Genomic DNA, 17,621 nt, shown 5'->3' with positions numbered 1-17,621 from the left:
AAATACCAAATCAACAAAACACAAGGCCGAACATTTCCAAAAGCGTCCAAAATATTCAAGAAAAGTGGAAAGAAAATGTGCTAAACTTAAAATGGCAGATATTATTTAACTAAGTAATAGTACTAAAGCATATTGCAGACTTTTCCTTGCCCTTTTTTTTTTATCATCTTCCCTTTTCTTTTTTTTTTTTTCTTTTGGCCCCCCACTTTTTCCTTGGTTAAAATCTTTTTGGAAATGGTAAAGCAATGTTGAACCAATGAACAACCTAAGCATATTGCCTATTCACATAATATTGCAGCCACCAATGTATACCACTCAACCTTCTGAATCGCTCTACAAAACAACCAAAGAAGGAAATGCAAATAATTGAATCGCGTAACCTGTTGAAGCCTAATTCCCCAAAACCTTAGATGCATCCCACATTTAGCTGGCGATGTCCTCTCCGTGGCTTGAAATTCCCCAGGTTACCAAGGACCAACATTAATCTGACCAACTAAGCCGCACTTGAACTTTCATTCGTCTTAGGCTCAGGTCTAACATATGTGAGACTCCGAGAAATGGAAGATGGAGCAGTGTTACTAGATCCTGGATTGAGTATCTCCGTCTGAGTGGGCTGAGTTTCCCGCTTCCACTGGAAACTCCTTGGACCAGGTTTAGTTAGGAGGCGGGATCGGTATGCACCCCCAATGCCTCTTGAGAAAGGAGCCCTGCCAAATCTAGAAACAGCATACGGCGATCCACGGGCAATACGAGGCCAAGTTGGGATAGGAAAAGCTTCCTGCTGAGCAGAATTTTTTCGTATGACCTGCATACAAAATCAATAATTAAAAATGCATCAACAAGAGTAAGATGTATTCCAGCTATACTAACTGCATTGTGACCGAGTCTTCACAAAGTCATAATCCAGGAGAGCTCAGTTTAAATTGTCATTTGACATCTGGAGCTTTCATTCTTGTAAGTAGAAAGATATAAAGAAGAAAAGTTTCATGTAAAGTTATTTTCATCTTCCAGCACCATAGGAGATACAATTCAATCAATTTTATTCTCATTACCTTCCTTCTCTCCTTCCATTCTTTCACATCAATGAGGCAGACATATAAGAGGAACAAATAATCTCGTGCTCCACTATTCACAGCTTGCAAAATGCATTTTTCTTTTCTTTTTTCTTTTTTAGTGGGGAATACCAAATTTTGGAGTGACATTTTACCTCAATACCAAATGTGGAAATATTTCCTTTTGCAGTATGAAACCGATTAATCCAGGAGTAAAGAGAGAAACCATTTAAGATAAAAAAATCTTACTCAGATGAACCACACACCCAAAATATCACTACATAGACAAGCCTTACAAAATATATATATATGTGTGTGTGTATATATATGTGGCAACTTCAGAAAAAGTACTGACATTTTCAATTTAGAAACATACCCGAAGAATCCTTGACATAAATGACGTGCCGTCGAGAGATAAAGCATTTTCTGCAGCCTCCTTTCTCATGAACTCAATATAAGCTGACCTGCTTTGACAACATGTTTAGCTAAAGTGATTCGAATATGATAAATGTTTAACCTAAGAAAGAATACAGCACTTGAAATGAAACAACAGCTCACCCTTTTGGTTGCCCTGTTGCCGCATCAGTTAAGATGATGACTTTTAGTACTTCCCCAAATTTGTTAAAGTGTCGAGAAAGGCTATCCTTGGTGGCAGCAAAATGAACCTAATAGATAAAAGCTAAGTTAGCCAGAAAACGATTGCTGGGTCAGCATATGATTAAAACAAGGATAGAGGTTTATACATTGTTAACAAATATCGTACGAGAGTCTGCATCTTCTGTTGGTCGACCAATGGGATATGACCCTGAGCAGACACCAGTAGTTTCCAAGGTAAGGCATTTACAAGGAAAGAACAGGACCAAATTGGAAAATTTCACATGAGATAAATTAAAACCACCAAAAGTAAAGGGGGAAAAAACAAATCTTTCAGGTTAGTTGATAATATAGTATCAAGAACCCAAGAAGACAAATAGAGCCAGTAAGATTTAAGCCAGAAACTGAAGCTCACCAAGAGCAGATGAATGTGTCTTTTGAGATTCTTTCGGAGCGTCCACTTCTAGTTGTGCCTGATCAGAATATAAAATTTAGGCAATAATTAAAATAGTAAGGGCATAAGTTGAAAACCAATAGTAGTAGATACAAAAAATTTCAAACGGATATCTTACATTTCCATTCGCAACTGCAACAGAATTACTGTTCTCCTTCGTCAGCCTCCCAGCAGGCACAGAAGTTAATGCTTCATTCACCTGTACAGACTTCTGATTATCTACATTTAAAGTTCCCCTCAACCCCTGATGTTGAGGTGATTTCCAAGCATTCAAATTTATGGATGAACTCACTATCTTATGAGAAGTATCAGAAATCTTCCCAAACTGATCCTGATTCTTCGATGGTACAATGACTATTTCATCAGCATTGTTAGCTGCACTATGCGGGACCATTCTTGAGACCCCAATACCATTTCCAGTCTGAGGTTCATCCATGGTTGCATCATAATCTTCATTATCAGATGCAGGATCAATTACCATCCTTGTGTTCCTTTGCAAAAGAGACACATCATTCGGGTAAGGCCGACTATAATCATTTGTATGATCATATGTTGGCCTCCCTTCCTCCCTAATATAAGCTCCATCTTGTCCTTCCCCAGCAGGATCTTCTCCAAATTCTTCTGATTGATTCAAGGTTTCTGAAACATCCTTAGGACGACCAAGCCTATCAAACACGTTACCTGATGATCTAACTCTCCGAACATCTTTTGCCGCTTCTGCTATAGCTTTAATAGCTGTTGCCATGGCATTCGGTACTCTAGCAACTGATCGAATTTTCTGTGGATGTTCTTCTAGATTAGAGTCCTCTGCAGTAGTGGACACCACAGAACGAAGCCGCTTTAATGAAGGTTCAGCAGTTATTGTTGACGGCCTTGAAGTGGCAACTGCATCCCGTACTGCAAATTGCAGCAATCTTCGTGGTGCCGCAATTGGTGCTTGAGAAACTACCTCCCTCTGCAGAAAAAGTAAATTCAGCAAAAAAAAAAGAATGTACTCAGCAACCAATTAGAATGGGCGTAGAAATGACCATCTTAGATTCCATCACATATAACTATACTAGTATCAAATAAAAATAATAAAAGAAGCAGAGTGGCCAGTCCAGCCACCGAAGATCATCAGGAAACCTACTAGTCCCATACTCTAAATTTCATTTATAACTATTGAAAAGCACAAAATGCACAAGGAAAGATGCTCTGAAATTTCCATTTAATGCCAAATTTTTCACAATTTAAATTCCATAAATAAATATATACACACACAGGTATGCATAAACACCGTAAACATAATAAATGTAACCAAACCCAAACCACCCAGAGGTTGAATTGACCAGTGTCTTTTTAAGTGAAGTGCTGATCAAAAATCGAGAACTAATACTTTTTCTGACAACCAAATTTTGGAAAAAGGAAAACAGAAAAGAGGGGAAACAAAAGGAGGCGGCTGCACTTTGGTACAAGAACAATATATATTCTAAATAAAATAAAAAGGCCAATGCTACATGAAGTCCGGTCACTGGTAAAATTTAGGTGCGAAGGCCCTCTTTCCCAAATAAAAATGGAAGTAGTTTATAAATTGTAACTGATCCATACAACTAGGAAAAAAAAAGTAACCTTTGATTGCAGCTGCTCCTCAAGATGATTTCTTTTTCTACGTGTGGCTGGCTGAGGAGAGACCTCTATTTTTTCATTGCCAGCCTTACGACTATCCTTATCAGCATGATTGCCATCAGCCACAGAACTTCTTAAACGGGGTTGTTCCCCTTCATCTATGGCTTGCCCTTTCCACTCCCTAGTATGGCGGGCCTTAAAGGATTTATTGGACTTTAAATTTACAGATTTAGACTCTACCAGACGAGAATCATTTCCACCAGCCTGCTGAATTGCAATTGGACTTGTCTTCAGTGCCCCATCTGAATGAGATTGATGCGTTTGTGCATAGAGATCTAAGTTTGATGCCAAGTGATCCCACAGCCTTCACAAAAGCAGTAATATGAGATGGTGACATTCAAAGTTCACATGCTCAACACTGAGTTTAATTATCTCAACATAACTTACACAATGTAGATTACATTACCAAGAAACAAATGAATCGCTAGCATCATCTAGGAAAACATTCAACTCATTCCTTGCTTCATCTTTGCGCCTTCCATTTTTCAGCAAGACTATAATGTATTCCTGCAAATTGTAGCAGTGTAAGTAATGAATCTGAAGAACGCACACAGACAGTTTACCAGCAGGAAACTTATCCTATATATGGTATGACTACTAGTGAATAAACTCCTTCCAAGAAACAATGACCAAGAAAAGCTGGCAAATAACCAAAGATGCAATGAAACCAGGAAGACAAAACAAAAGCAAGTGCCAAGGGAGAAGGAAACATATAAGATCAAAAGTGAACATGTAATTAAGGGATTTCTACGAAAGCAATTGTCAGAAGTTACCTACATATGTTTTGCAATAATTGCTGTTACCGTATGAGCAAGGCATTCAGATTATCCTTCCTCTACAAGTATACTAGTCCAACACAGTCCACTATTGATTTGGCTATTTAATCCTCTAGAACCCTAGCAGTCAGCTCCTAATTTCATGTAATGATTTAACATCTGTCACTGAAGATTTATTCTGCTTTAATTCGGGACATTTTATTCGAAAAGCCGCCCTTGGATCTAGTATTTAATCCTAATGAGAAGATCTGGGACCTGTTAATTTGGACAAATATCACAAGTTTGTCTTCCTTTTTTATTTCCGCTTGCCCCAGTCAGAGATGTCAGTGGCCGCCATAGAAACAGACCTGCGTACTCAATTATGTATTGGTCAGGCATCCATCAGGGTCTGGTTATCTTGTACTTGCTGAACAATAATTACTACTCCAATAGGATTTATAAATAGCAGATAAAATAAGTGAATCCAATCAAGATCAATCCAACTCTCAGACAAATGTACAACATTTGATCTTAATAGAAACATGCAAAAATATTTCTAATCTAGTGTCAAGTCTACTAACAAAGAGCAGAAAGGTCATGCATACCAACGTAGTAGATAAACAAAGGATTAATAATTTTGCTATATTTTGGCTTTAATCCACATGGCAATTTTGAAAAATGGTTAAAGAAACTAGTTGTTTCAGACAGTACCTTTACAGATAACTCCAAATGTTACACATGTTTAGAGAATTTTACTTGCTCTTTATGCAGTTTAAGTCGCAAAACAAGGTTAGTTGGCCCAAATTTAAAAGCCTAGGCTATTTATAGTTTTTTGTCGTCAAATAAAATATATAAAGAGAAAACATAAGTAAGGTTCAAGTGCAAATTCCATCAGCTAAGAGGCATCCACAAATGATTACTTAGTTCATGCACTAAATTATAGTTAGCTCAGTTTCAGATGACAATACTAAACATTTAATAAGTTCAAGATTGGGGCTAGAAAAACTTGCATGTACCCAACAAGTATCATCCCAGTTACTAATTTCTGATTTGCCATACTGTTCAAGGCTAAAAGCTCACAAAATCAACCCTCCCAATTCCAGGAAGAACTTTTCCCATCTTTTCAACCCAAATCGAAACTTAACCCCCTCCAAATAACCCACAAATTCCACTCTTAACCTGCTCCAAATAACCCGCTAATTCCACTACTACCTGTAAATACAATTCCAATCACTCATCTGCCATTGTTCCCGAGCCATTTGGCAAGGAAAGACAGCTCACTAACTTCAAGTTCACACACTTTTACATTTCAATTTAAGCACCTTATCCGACAATGAGGCGGAAAAAAGTCCTAGGAGACTCCATAAGGTTTCACAGCATTGCATTATAATTCATAAAATAGCTACTTCGCGATTTTATCAACCACCTTTGGCGCATGCTTCTTACACAGACTTTTTTTTTTTAAATTTCTACTGTCAAACTGTTTTTTGAAAGCACCAAATTACTAAACACCCCATACAAAACAGTATCACATTTCATTTCCCTATTGCCAAAACCCGCTAAGAAAATATCCAAATTTGCAACGTATTGTATCGACATGGTGAGCTAGGAAGAATCCCTACCTGTAAATACAATTTCAATCACTCATCTGCCATTGTTCCAGTGCCATTTGGCAAGAATAGACAGCTCACTAACTTCAAGTTCACATTCTCTTTTACATTTCAATTTAAGCACCTTATTCGACAATGAGGCGGAAAAAAAATCCTAGGAGACTTCACAAGGTTTCACAGCATTGCATTATAATTCATAAAATAGCTACTTCACGATTTTATCAAACACCTTTGGCGTGTGCTTCTTACACAGACTTTTTTTTTATTTCTACTGTCAAATTGTTTTTTGAAAGCACCAAATTACTAAACACCCCATACAAAACAGTATCACATTTCATTTGCCTAATGCCAAAACCCACTAAGAAAATTTCCAAATTTGCAATGTGTTGTATCGACGTGGTGAGCTAGGAAGAACCCCCGTCTCCAGAGCCTGTTGCTAGAAAGGGAGAGTTGAGTACTATCAAATCTTCCAGAGGTACTAGAACAGAAATTAAAACTTGTATCCAAAAAAAAATTTGTTATACAAACCCACTTAAATATGTCAGAATAATCAAAATGATTGCTCAGAAACAGCACCTCTTCAACTTCAACGAAAACACATTCAAATTCAACTTCAAAATCATGGACACTCTAATATTCTTTTGAACCTGCTACCAACTCAAGTGACTCATAATTATGTCCCAGCTCCTCATGAAAATATGAAGTAAAGGATCAAACTAACAGGACATTCACTTTGAATTCAAGTATTCTTACATTAAATATAAAGCTTAGTACCATTTTTTTTTTGGCAAGACAAAATATATCTGTTGAGTAGTTTATTTAATATAACAAGGAACTTTGTCAGGTATCATCAAAGCCAGCGGTAAAATATATATCTTGTTGTGCAAATAACTAAACATATTTTCATTCAGAAAGTATCTTGCCATTTTTATCATCAACTTCTTTTTATACTTTTCTAACTACCATTCAATTTTAGTAATCATAAACTAGTTCTCATGTTAGCAGCATCATCTACCGCTTTAGATAAAACAACAGAGCAAATTATGTGCATTTGCTTGGAAACGAAATTCCTGTTAAAAAATGGAACATAGCATGCATATGAACCTCTTCTATACCTTTTCTCTTATCTAATTAGTACCCATTATATACCCTTAGCCATTTCTATAACCATGAACCACAGCGTACAACATATAATTCCTTGGACATAGAAAAGGAAAATAATAATATTTCAAGACTAAGGTAACTATGACAAAGCTTCAAGCTTCATAAACAACTACCTAATTTAGTGCTCATTCAGTGGTAGATCAACAATGAGACACCAACATCAAAAAGGTAAAAGACGCTTCGAAGTTCAAACACAAATAAGCAATCAGACCACAACAGGGTACCCTATTAAAGGTATAATGAAAAGAAAAACATCACCATCCCAGCAGAAAAACTAATAGAAAACAAAATAAAAAAACTTGACAGAAACTTTAACTGCTACCTGCCTGATAAGATGTCAAATCAGCAAGGACTAGTTCAAAAACTCTAACCCAACTGAATTCGAATCTCCTTCTAGCCTTCCCACCCCCACCCCAATGCATTAACTACTACAACTAGAAGAATACTCGAAGGAATAATAACCATATAAAAACAGATAAGACATTCGTATTCAATTAGAGAGATAATGAATCTTCCAAAATATGCCGTCATGGTCATCAAAATTTCTCATCAAATCATACAACACATGAGCAACATTCCCTCCAGCATACAAAACCCAAGTTCTCAACAACACTGACAATGCCACACGCATTTTTATTCTTCCTTTTGTTTGGGTTTTTACTACTACACAAATTCAAATGAGCATAAGGAAACCACTCAACATAAACTAGGAAAACACATTACTTCTACCATTTCAAACCGACCCAAAAAATACAGAATAAATAAAACAGCAATTTTCAGGAAAATAGCAGAAAATTGAATACGAATTTCGAATCAAACATCCATTACTTTCTAAAAATCAAATAAACCCTAAAAAGGAGTTCGTACCACAAGAGTATCATCAGTGTACTCCCCCATATATTCCTTGAGCTTCTCTTTAACATCCTCTCGCAACTTCGATACTCCTTCGCTGCCGAAATTAACGTTAAAAGTTCGCTCATCGCCGTTCCCAATTGCTCCGTCCATTTTACCTCTTCAAAATAACCGACCAAAAACCCTAAAAAATTAACTCCAGAAAAAAATACTTCCTCTTATTCCAATTCCCGAATTCGCAAAGATTATCAAAACCCTAATCACTCTTATGGGATATTCATAATAAGAATAGCAAGGCGGAGCATTTAACTAGGGGAATTAATCAATTAATTAATTAAAGAAAACAATGAAACCTTTCCGTAATTCTCCTTTTTCACGTATTTTTCGGATTTTTTTTTAAATTTTGGTGAAGAAAATGCGAGGAAACGAGGGCCTGAAAAAACGAAGGAAACCCCAGAGTGGTATTTTCTATTTTTTGGGCCTCTGGGGAAGAGGAGGGAGGGCTCGTCACTTGTTAATATGTGAAATGACTGCTTTTATCCCCCCGGGTACCGGGTTGACTCCGATTGTTTGAGTAGCTGGGTAATGACGATTTGTAGGATTGTTAACCAGACCGGACCAAGCTTGAATCTAAAAATTAAATTTGAATTAAATATAAGTTAAATTTGGATCTTATTAGCCTCAAATTCAATATAGGCCGGTCCCTATATATATAATATTTATATTTTAATATTATGTATAACTATATATCTAAATATATTATTATTAAATGCTAAATAGATATAAATTACAAAACACAAAAATGCATCTCAAACTCTTTTACGAGCTTTCTTGAGAGATAATATTAGTAATACATAACTAAATCTCTAACTTTTTTTTATTGGTTGAATAAATTTTTGTGTTAATATAATATTGGTTGATTTTTTTTTTGTTTATAAATACAAATTATCAAGCATGTTTGGATTCAAATTACAAGACTGTAAAGTAGTTCCAACTTTTGAAGATGTATTGGCTTATGACCGCATGTTTTATTACTATTTTTCATGTATTTTGAAAAAATTAGATATAAATATTGTTGAAATTTTTTTATTTATATACTTTTTAAGAAATATTACTCGTTCATGTTTAGTTTTAATGTTGTATTCTTATAAATGTTAAATTAGTTTTGCAACTTAATAGTTATAGTAATTATATTAAGAAAATTAAGATGTGATAAGTGAGTTTGGTCTAAACCCGAATAAAGCTCACAACCCGAATATTATATAAGTTGAGTATTCCAAAACTCATAACCCGCAACTCGAAAATGTTACAGATTAAATGAGTTGAATTCGATCATTAGGTCCGATTGACAGGCTTAACGATTTGTGGAAATCGGGTTGTACCGATTCGGGAATGGTTGGATACAATCATATTTGCCAAAATATATATATATATATATATATATATATATATATATGCTTGGATCACGTTTTTCAAGCACATTTTTCATATTACTAATCATCTATTTATCATGCATATTACCACATTATAAAAAGTGTTATAGTGAGAGCGTTTGAATATCTGTTATTTGAAAAAATTTTATTTATTTTGACACCATAGCATATTTTCTGTGATGTAATGTATATAAGATAAAAAAATAATTTAAAAAATTAAAAAATATGTTCACGATATAAGCTAAATTATTATTTTGAATAATATTTCTAGAATATTTAAGAAGTATTTGAATTTAAAAATATATTTATGGGTTCTTACTTTAATGCTTCGAATTATAGAACAAATTACTGTCTATGACTAGATCACAAATAAATAGAAATTCTATTGATGAGACCTTTTCAATTTTAGCCAAAGACAAAAGTCCGAAGGAAAATGTAAGGAAAAACAACCGATGAATAAGGCCTCGACATCATCTCTTGCTGGTAGCCAGTACTTTTTTTTTGAAGTAACCAGTATTAAGCACTCTGACGTTAGCATATATAGCTAACTACCGGTCCAAAGGCTAGTGGCCACCAGCAAAGCACTAAATCTCGATGGGGTAGGAGGCAAGACATTAGAAGTGACTTTGTTTAAAAAATTCAGACGGCTGCATTGTGCACCAGTTTGATCCAGTGGTGGATTAGTCCCCTTAAAATTATTCCTGGACTTCCTTAGATCCGCCCCTCTCCTTAGTATAGGATATGATAGATTATGTTATATAACATTTATCCTGGAAAAAGACTTTAGCATATAGCTATAAAGACTGACATATTAATCAAGGCAATAGAACCCAATTATTTTAAGTGCTAGAATTGTCACTAAATTACTTAGGACTTTTTCTTTTCAATCACTAAACTTTTTATTTAGTTAAAATGGTCAATCAATATATAGTGCACACTTTTTGTGACCAATAAAGTGTATATGTTCATTAGTTGAGTGACTAGAAGTGAAAGTTTTTATTTATTGAGTAAACAAAACTATACTTTTTTATACATTAAATGACAATTTTGGTGAAACAAAACTTCTGTGATCAAAATAGGAAATTTTAAATAGTTCATTAACTATTTTTGTCATTTACTCTAAATTACTATTAAAACAAACTTATCATGCCAAATAACTTACCAAAATAACTCAAAGAAAATGTAATATATGGGATAATTTCATAAACCTTCTCCGACATTTCTGACAATTTCACTAACCTTCCCTGAAATATGTAAAAATACACAAACCTCCCCTGAGGTTCAAGTTTGATAACAAAATTAGTCCAATTAGAAAAAATAACATTAAAAAGTACTTTAAGGAGAGAGAAGAAACTTTTATTCCATAAATACCCGTTATGCATGTATATAAAAGAATAAAAATAATTAAAAATTAGAAACAATTAATACACACATTTCACCACTCAAAAAGGTCATATTTAATAAATTAGATAATACAAATAAGTAACAAAACTACACTAATTATTACAAAATTCAACAAAACATAATAGTCATCTCTTTCGACATGAAGTTTGCTATAATTCTTGTAACAGAAAAAATTTTCGAATTTTGCCTTTGTTTTCCCTCCTTCACCCATTAGATAAATCAACTGATGTTATTTTGTAAATACAAGTCATTGTTTATCATCAAAGAAATTTTCAACAGTTATTTTTATTAATGAGTTACTAATAGTTAATTAGTGGTCTAATTACTTAATCATTAGATATTTGAAAAGGAGAATGGAGGGAAAATAAAGGAAAAATTCGAAATTTTTTCTGTTCAAAATCACAAGAATCATAATAAACATCAAGTCAAAAGAGATAACTAGTCTGTTTTGTTAAATCTTGTGATCATTAGTGTATTTTTGTTGCTTATTTGTGTTGTTTAATTATTAAATGTGAAATTTTTGAGTGCCAAAATATGTGTATTAATTGCTTTTAACTTTTAATTATGTTTATTCATTTACTAATACAACTTATATACATGCATAATAGGTATTTATGGAATAAAAGTTTCATCTCTCTTTAAATACTTTTTTAATGTTATTTTTTTTAATTGGACTAATTTTATTATCAAAACCTTAATCTCAGGGGAGATTAATTTAATAAACTTTAGAAGAGGCTAGCAAAATTGTCAGAAACCTCAAAGGAGGTTTCTGAAATTATCCCATAATATATTGATCATGGCAATCAAACCCAAAGAAATATATATATATATATATATATATATTTTTTTTATTACCCTTTGTTAGCATCTTATTAATTTTTTTCTTATTTTAACTTTTCCATTTTCCAATTTTCCCTGTCTGCAAAAATAATCTAGAGAAGTAAATATAATACTCAATTTTCACTACAGTATAATCTAGAAATATGATGGCTTATGACTTATGATGTGGCCTATGTTATTCTAGATAAGTAAAGGCATTAGCGTTCAATGCGGTTATAAGATTCCATGTTGATTTCTAAAAGCAATTTGCTAAATACAACAAAAAAATAGACATTCTATTTTGACTCTAATAACAAGAAAGAACACTATACATTTCGCAGCAATCGTTCAGGCTGCAATGAATTATGAACAGCTCTAAAACATGGGGCAGAACAAACAAAGAGTTTGGACAGCTTAATTTTCCCACATAATATTTTACTTTCATCATAAATACATTTCTCAACCTATCCTTTTATATTCTCAAATATCTTTTTGTCTCACATACATCATGTGACAGTTCTCAGGGTCACATCACAGGGTACCTATCAGCTTGCCACCCGCACGCGGGCATCCCCTACGGAGAGTTTCGCTTCGTGACTCTTCACGAACGAGAGGCTCGGGGTTTTTCCAGACGAAGGACTTAAAGTCCCAACTGTCGGCATATGGCTCTGATACCACTTGTGACAGCCCCACTTTCCCCTAAGGCGAACCAAAGGGGCTAGCGGACTGTCTGCCCAACTCTCGCCAGGACTACGGATCAGTTCACGTCGATCTAATACGTTCCGGAACATACCCACGAGTGTAAACAAGTCAAAATCACAAATAAAAACAAATAAAAAAATGAAAAATCGAAACCGATGATGAACAGTACCGGCCACGTCAGAATCCAGATACTAGGCCGAGAGTAGCCAAAATTTTTCCTTCTCCATTTGAAATGCGTATTGCTCCGAAATCCAACCAAACATATATAAACATTAAAATTCAACATTTACAAGCCAACCATTGGTTGAAACCAAACACTTAGGGTTTTCACCCTCAAGGAGCTATTCAAAATATACATTTACATGAGCTCAACTTGCTAGTACAACCTTTCCAAAAGTGATCATTTTCCTGTAAGGAAAACAAATGGAACGGAATGAGCTTAAGCCCAGTGAGTTACTACCACATAAGCAACAAAGATCACATAAGCATAATCTTTCATTTCAAGTACACAATTAAGAAGTAAAACAAGTCGGTAAAAGGATACGGACGGCTCTCAAGAGCCCATTTCCACGCTTACATTCTTGATCCAATCTCATTGACCCTCCGTCAATGTTTAAGAATACCCGATCGTAGACCTCACTTCACTCCATTCCTTCCACCAAACATACCCCAATCGGGCCCGCACTCCAATCAGTAACTTTTGGTAATACTCGAGTATACCGGAATCAAGAGTCTCATTACTACAAGATTCCCCAGTACAGTCCCCGTGGCATGACAATTTTCACGACCAAACCCTCGCCGGCTCGATCCAATTGACTACCAAACGGGGTTGAGCTCAGTGATACAGTAAAGCCGTTGGACATTCGTCCAAACGACACCAAATCAGTTTTCCATGAATGGAATTCAGTATCTCATATAACAAGTGCAGAATTTCAGTAAAACAGTAAGCAGTCATGAATGAAATCACAAGGGGGTGAGGGCGGTCAAGTACACCCTCACCTCAATCACTTCCAATAGCCAAATAAGCCTTCAAGGCATCAAAACCACATTGTAACATTTAAGTGAGTAGTATACTCACCAATCACGTAAGGGATACTTCATGCACCGCCGTTAAACGAACGTCGTGCACCAACGTCACTTCCTAGAACATGCAAACAAATGCAATGAGACTCGATAACGAGTCATATAGCCATACCAATTATAACCCTAATAGGGTTTCATATGCATAAATAAGCATCATAGGTAACCAGAAATTAAGAAATGGCATTAGCTTAGGCCTTAACAAAAAAATAGTTTTCGTCATACTTTTATGGTAATGGCACAAAGTCCACTACGATTATCGGATAGGGGTGTAAGACCCACCATTTCGAAGCTACGAAACAGGGCTACAACAATGTAGAAGGCCACTCAATCCAAATCCTAGCACAACTAGGTCAAATATGCCAAATACTACACCAGAACCACCAAAAACAGGTTTACAAATCACATAATGCTGTAATCAGTACAACTCAGTCTATACAAGTCCAAATGCATTGATTCCAAGGGAATATGATAGCTAAGACATTCAGCTACATTTCATCAGAAGACACCAACAACAAAATCCAAACCAATTCCAGTCAAAATGGCCAATTACTAGTGCAGTTTTCGCATTCTGATCAACCCAGAATAGCAACAGTAAAATCGACATATCTCACTCTACACTAATCCAAATGACCTGAAATTTTGCAGGCACTTCAAACTCATCAATACCTACAACTTTTATGTTTTGAGCAAAGTCCAATTCGGCCTCTAACCCTATGATCTAAAACCGGACAGAATTAGGGGTTTATGAACCCTAACTTTTCATTTTTCAATCCAAACCCAAAATTGGTTGCTATTATCACCAATTCACACCTACTAGTGTCATTATAGGCCATTGCCAATCATCATAAACAACCACACCATCATAATCCAATTAAACCAGAAAAATCATCAATAAAATAAAAACTTCACCAAATCACTTCAAACCAAGATAAAAACCAGAAATTTCAGCACTTTAATCACTAATAAGCATAACTTAAGCTTCATAAGGTATAGGAGGGTAGTCAATCACCACTTACCAAGTAAACAAGAGAAAGGAAGATGTTGGACACCTTAGCTCTTCAAACAAACTTCACTAGGTCACTTACTAACACCAACTAGGAGGATTTTATGGAGTAAAACAAGTGTAAATGGTTGAGTTGTTGGATTGAAGCAAGAAGAAATCAAGAAGTTGAAGAGGTTTCTTCCTTTCTTAAGCTTGAGAGGGCCGGCTATGGTGAAGAAAGAATGAGGGAATTTTAGTGAATTTTGAAGATATTTAACACTTAGTCAAAAATAGTCAAAAGTATGAATAGTTGTCTTAAGTTCTAACCAATAACATGGGGACATGTGGCACTACAATAAATGCATTCCTATCCTTTTTTTTCTCTCTCACATCAATCATATCACACACTCTACTTATCCCTTAACATCCGATAAATTTTACACAGTATCCGGAATTTAACCTAATTGGCCGAATTTTTCCGAATTTTTCGCACTAGTGGGTCCCACGTCCAATATATATTCTTAATTTTCTAAAAACTCTCCAATATTAGAAAAATTATCTAAAAACTATAATTACTCATAAAATCCACCAAAAAAAATATTCCTAAGCCAGAAAATGCAGAAAACATGCAATTAAGGAAATAAAACCCTCGGAAAACATTAGGGTTTTTACGGGTTCTCACACATCATATCACAAAAAATATTATAATAATTATTTTAAATAATACTCGATCAAAACACACTCTGGTCGGCCTTAGAATTTTGGGTCATTAACAATCCTTTTAAGCCTTTTCTTTGCTTCTAATTAAAAAACTTAAGCCTAGCTACTTGAGACCGGGCCTTCGCCCTTTTTTGATTGGGCTCCATAAGGTACAAAAAATTAGTAATCAAACACCGTAAAAGTATTTTCAGTACTTAAAAGTATTTTTTTTTCTGTAAACGTCGCGCAACGCCAAACGGTGCCTACATGATATACCCTAGTATGTGGTAATTGGGCTTGTTGAATAATGTGTCAGTATATGGTAGTGGTAATTAGGAATTAGATTGCAGCACATGAAGGGGGGAGGGGGGGTTTACATTTTGCTTTTGCAATGAGCAATACAATTAATATTTCAATATGGACAACAGACCAAAAGAATAATTAAAAAAGGAGGAAGAAAATGAGCTATTCAAAATGCAAGAGGGCGCATGAATCAATCATCTCTGAAAACTTTGGTTGTCCTAATGATAAATGTGTTCAATATTTCTCTTGGTACCGTGAACTTGTGGTGCCAAATTTTAAAGTCAATCTGCAGCTTGTTTATTAGTAATACATAAATATGCTTTCAAAGGCCATTGTGATTGGTAAATATATTAAACAAGTACCTTTAAAGTTTCTTGATTTAACTCTTAAACTCTCCTTTTTTTTCTCATCCTCTCTCGTACAGTTTAGAATCTCACGCGAATAAAAAAAAAGAATACAATAATACTAGGGTTGCATAGATGTTTCGCATTCATACACAATCTGTCTATCAAGATGAGCTCATGAACGATATTTATCTTAATATGGGTGATCAAGATGAGTCCGTTTACTTGTATGCTAATCACGTGCTTGAGGTCCATCTATTAATGTATGTGCTTAATTATTGGATTTTCATGTAAAGCATTCTTTATCGCAGAGCAATTTTTTGTGCATGAAATGATTAATTAGGAATAATACTTCATGCAATTAATGGCCCTTGAGACACTATTGTAGAGAAGGGAAAAAATTGTTGTAAAACTAATAAACTATTATAGTATGAATGGAGATATTAGAGGAAAAGTAGAGCAATGGAGAGTGATATTCTTATATTCTAACAAGATATAAAAGTCCTCAAAGGGTTTCAATGTACCTCTATATATAGGCACTACAAGATTAAAGGTACATAAATCCTATTAAACATCCACTACTACAAGAATATGAAGAAACTTATGAAACGGTTCTTCCACTACATGAATAGATTTATGGATTGTAACTTCTATACATAATGTAGCCATAAATCAAGAATTAATCCTCTTAAGAATACAAAGAGACATCTATACTTTTAATTGTTTCATAACACTCCCCCTTGGATGTCCATTACACAAAGAATATGCCTCGTTAAAATCTTACCAGGGAAAAACCCATCGAGAAAAAAAACCCTAGTGAAGGAAAAAGAGTACACTATTCTTGTGCATTAATTTCTCCCCCTGATACAAACATTATTTGAGATCTTTTAATCGTCGCATTCCAATATTCTTCGCCAATTGCACTGAAATATGGTACTTCAGGACCAAGTATCTCTTCATCTTCCTCTTGCGATCTAAAAGGACCCTTTTTAGGATCTAATGATCTGACGACCATTGGAGTACTTAATATATGTGTCTTATCCATATAAAATCGCTTTAATACCTTCCGGGTATATGCAGTTTGGTGGATAAAAATTTCACTTTTCAAATGCTCAATTTGTAAATCAAGGTAGAATTTTGTTTTTCCAAAATCTTTGATCTCAAATTTTTTTCTCAAATATTCAACATTATTTTGAATCTCTTCAGGAGTTCCAATCAAATTTAGATCATCAACATATACAGCAATTATCACAAAATTTGATCCATTTTTCTTAATAAAAACACATGGACATATTGGATCATTGATATAACCTTCTTTTGTCAGACATTCATTGAGACGGTTATACCACATACGTCCAGATTGTTTGAGCCCATACAGAGACCTTTGTAATTTAATAGAATAAATATGTTTAGAATTTGATTTGCATGCTTCAGGCATGTTGAATCTTTCGGAGATTCTCATATAAATATCATTTTCAAGATTTTCATATAAATATGCAGTTACGACGTCCATTAGACGCATATCTAATTTTTCATGTACTGCAAAACTCACAAGATATCTAAATGTAATAGCATCCACTACAGGTGAATACGTTTCATCATAATCAAATCCAGACCTTTGTAAAAATTCTTGGGCTTCAAGTCTTGCTTTATACCTCATAATTTCTTTTTTCTCATTTCTTTTTCTCACAAATACTCATTTATAT

The 17,621-nt window shown here is 34.6% G+C and overlaps 1 protein-coding gene across 2 annotated transcripts; it reads right to left on the bottom strand.

Moving 5' to 3' along the window:
• Positions 1-248: 248 nt before the first annotated feature.
• On the bottom strand, positions 249-8,638 carry LOC113727071 (uncharacterized). Of its 2 annotated transcripts, XM_027251048.2 has the most exons (10): positions 8,162-8,489; positions 4,172-4,272; positions 3,709-4,069; positions 2,393-3,055; positions 2,219-2,299; positions 2,062-2,119; positions 1,796-1,857; positions 1,611-1,717; positions 1,429-1,516; positions 249-805 (listed from the first exon to the last, which is right to left on the bottom strand). In XM_027251048.2, exons 1-10 carry the CDS (start codon positions 8,297-8,299, stop codon positions 494-496), a joined length of 1,971 nt encoding a protein of 656 aa, XP_027106849.2. In that variant the 5' UTR covers positions 8,300-8,489; the 3' UTR covers positions 249-493. The 2 variants fall into 2 exon arrangements, with proteins under 2 accessions (XP_027106849.2, XP_027106848.2); XM_027251047.2 differs by having other exon boundaries at positions 2,219-3,055; positions 8,162-8,638.
• Positions 8,639-17,621: the final 8,983 nt, after the last annotated feature.

Source organism: Coffea arabica, chromosome 2c (genome assembly GCF_036785885.1).
Source record: "Coffea arabica cultivar ET-39 chromosome 2c, Coffea Arabica ET-39 HiFi, whole genome shotgun sequence".
In the NCBI taxonomy this organism is placed as follows: domain Eukaryota; kingdom Viridiplantae; phylum Streptophyta; class Magnoliopsida; order Gentianales; family Rubiaceae; genus Coffea; species Coffea arabica.
The sequence above is the reverse complement of the archived record's forward strand: the minus strand, read 5'-3'. Positions and strand labels throughout refer to the sequence as shown.

What these genes read in the sequence shown, in the direction of transcription:
- LOC113727071 (XM_027251047.2), bottom strand. Translation starts at nt 8,299, where the DNA reads ATGGACGGAGCAATTGGGAACGGCGATGAGCGAACTTTTAACGTTAAT. An exon ending in ACACTGATGATACTCTTGTG is followed by an intron (nt 4,273 to 8,161) that starts GTACGAACTCCT and finishes TACAATTTGCAG; the next exon opens with GAATACATTATAGTCTTGCT. An exon ending in GCAACAGGGCAACCAAAAGG is followed by an intron (nt 1,517 to 1,610) that starts GTGAGCTGTTGT and finishes TTGTCAAAGCAG; the next exon opens with GTCAGCTTATATTGAGTTCA.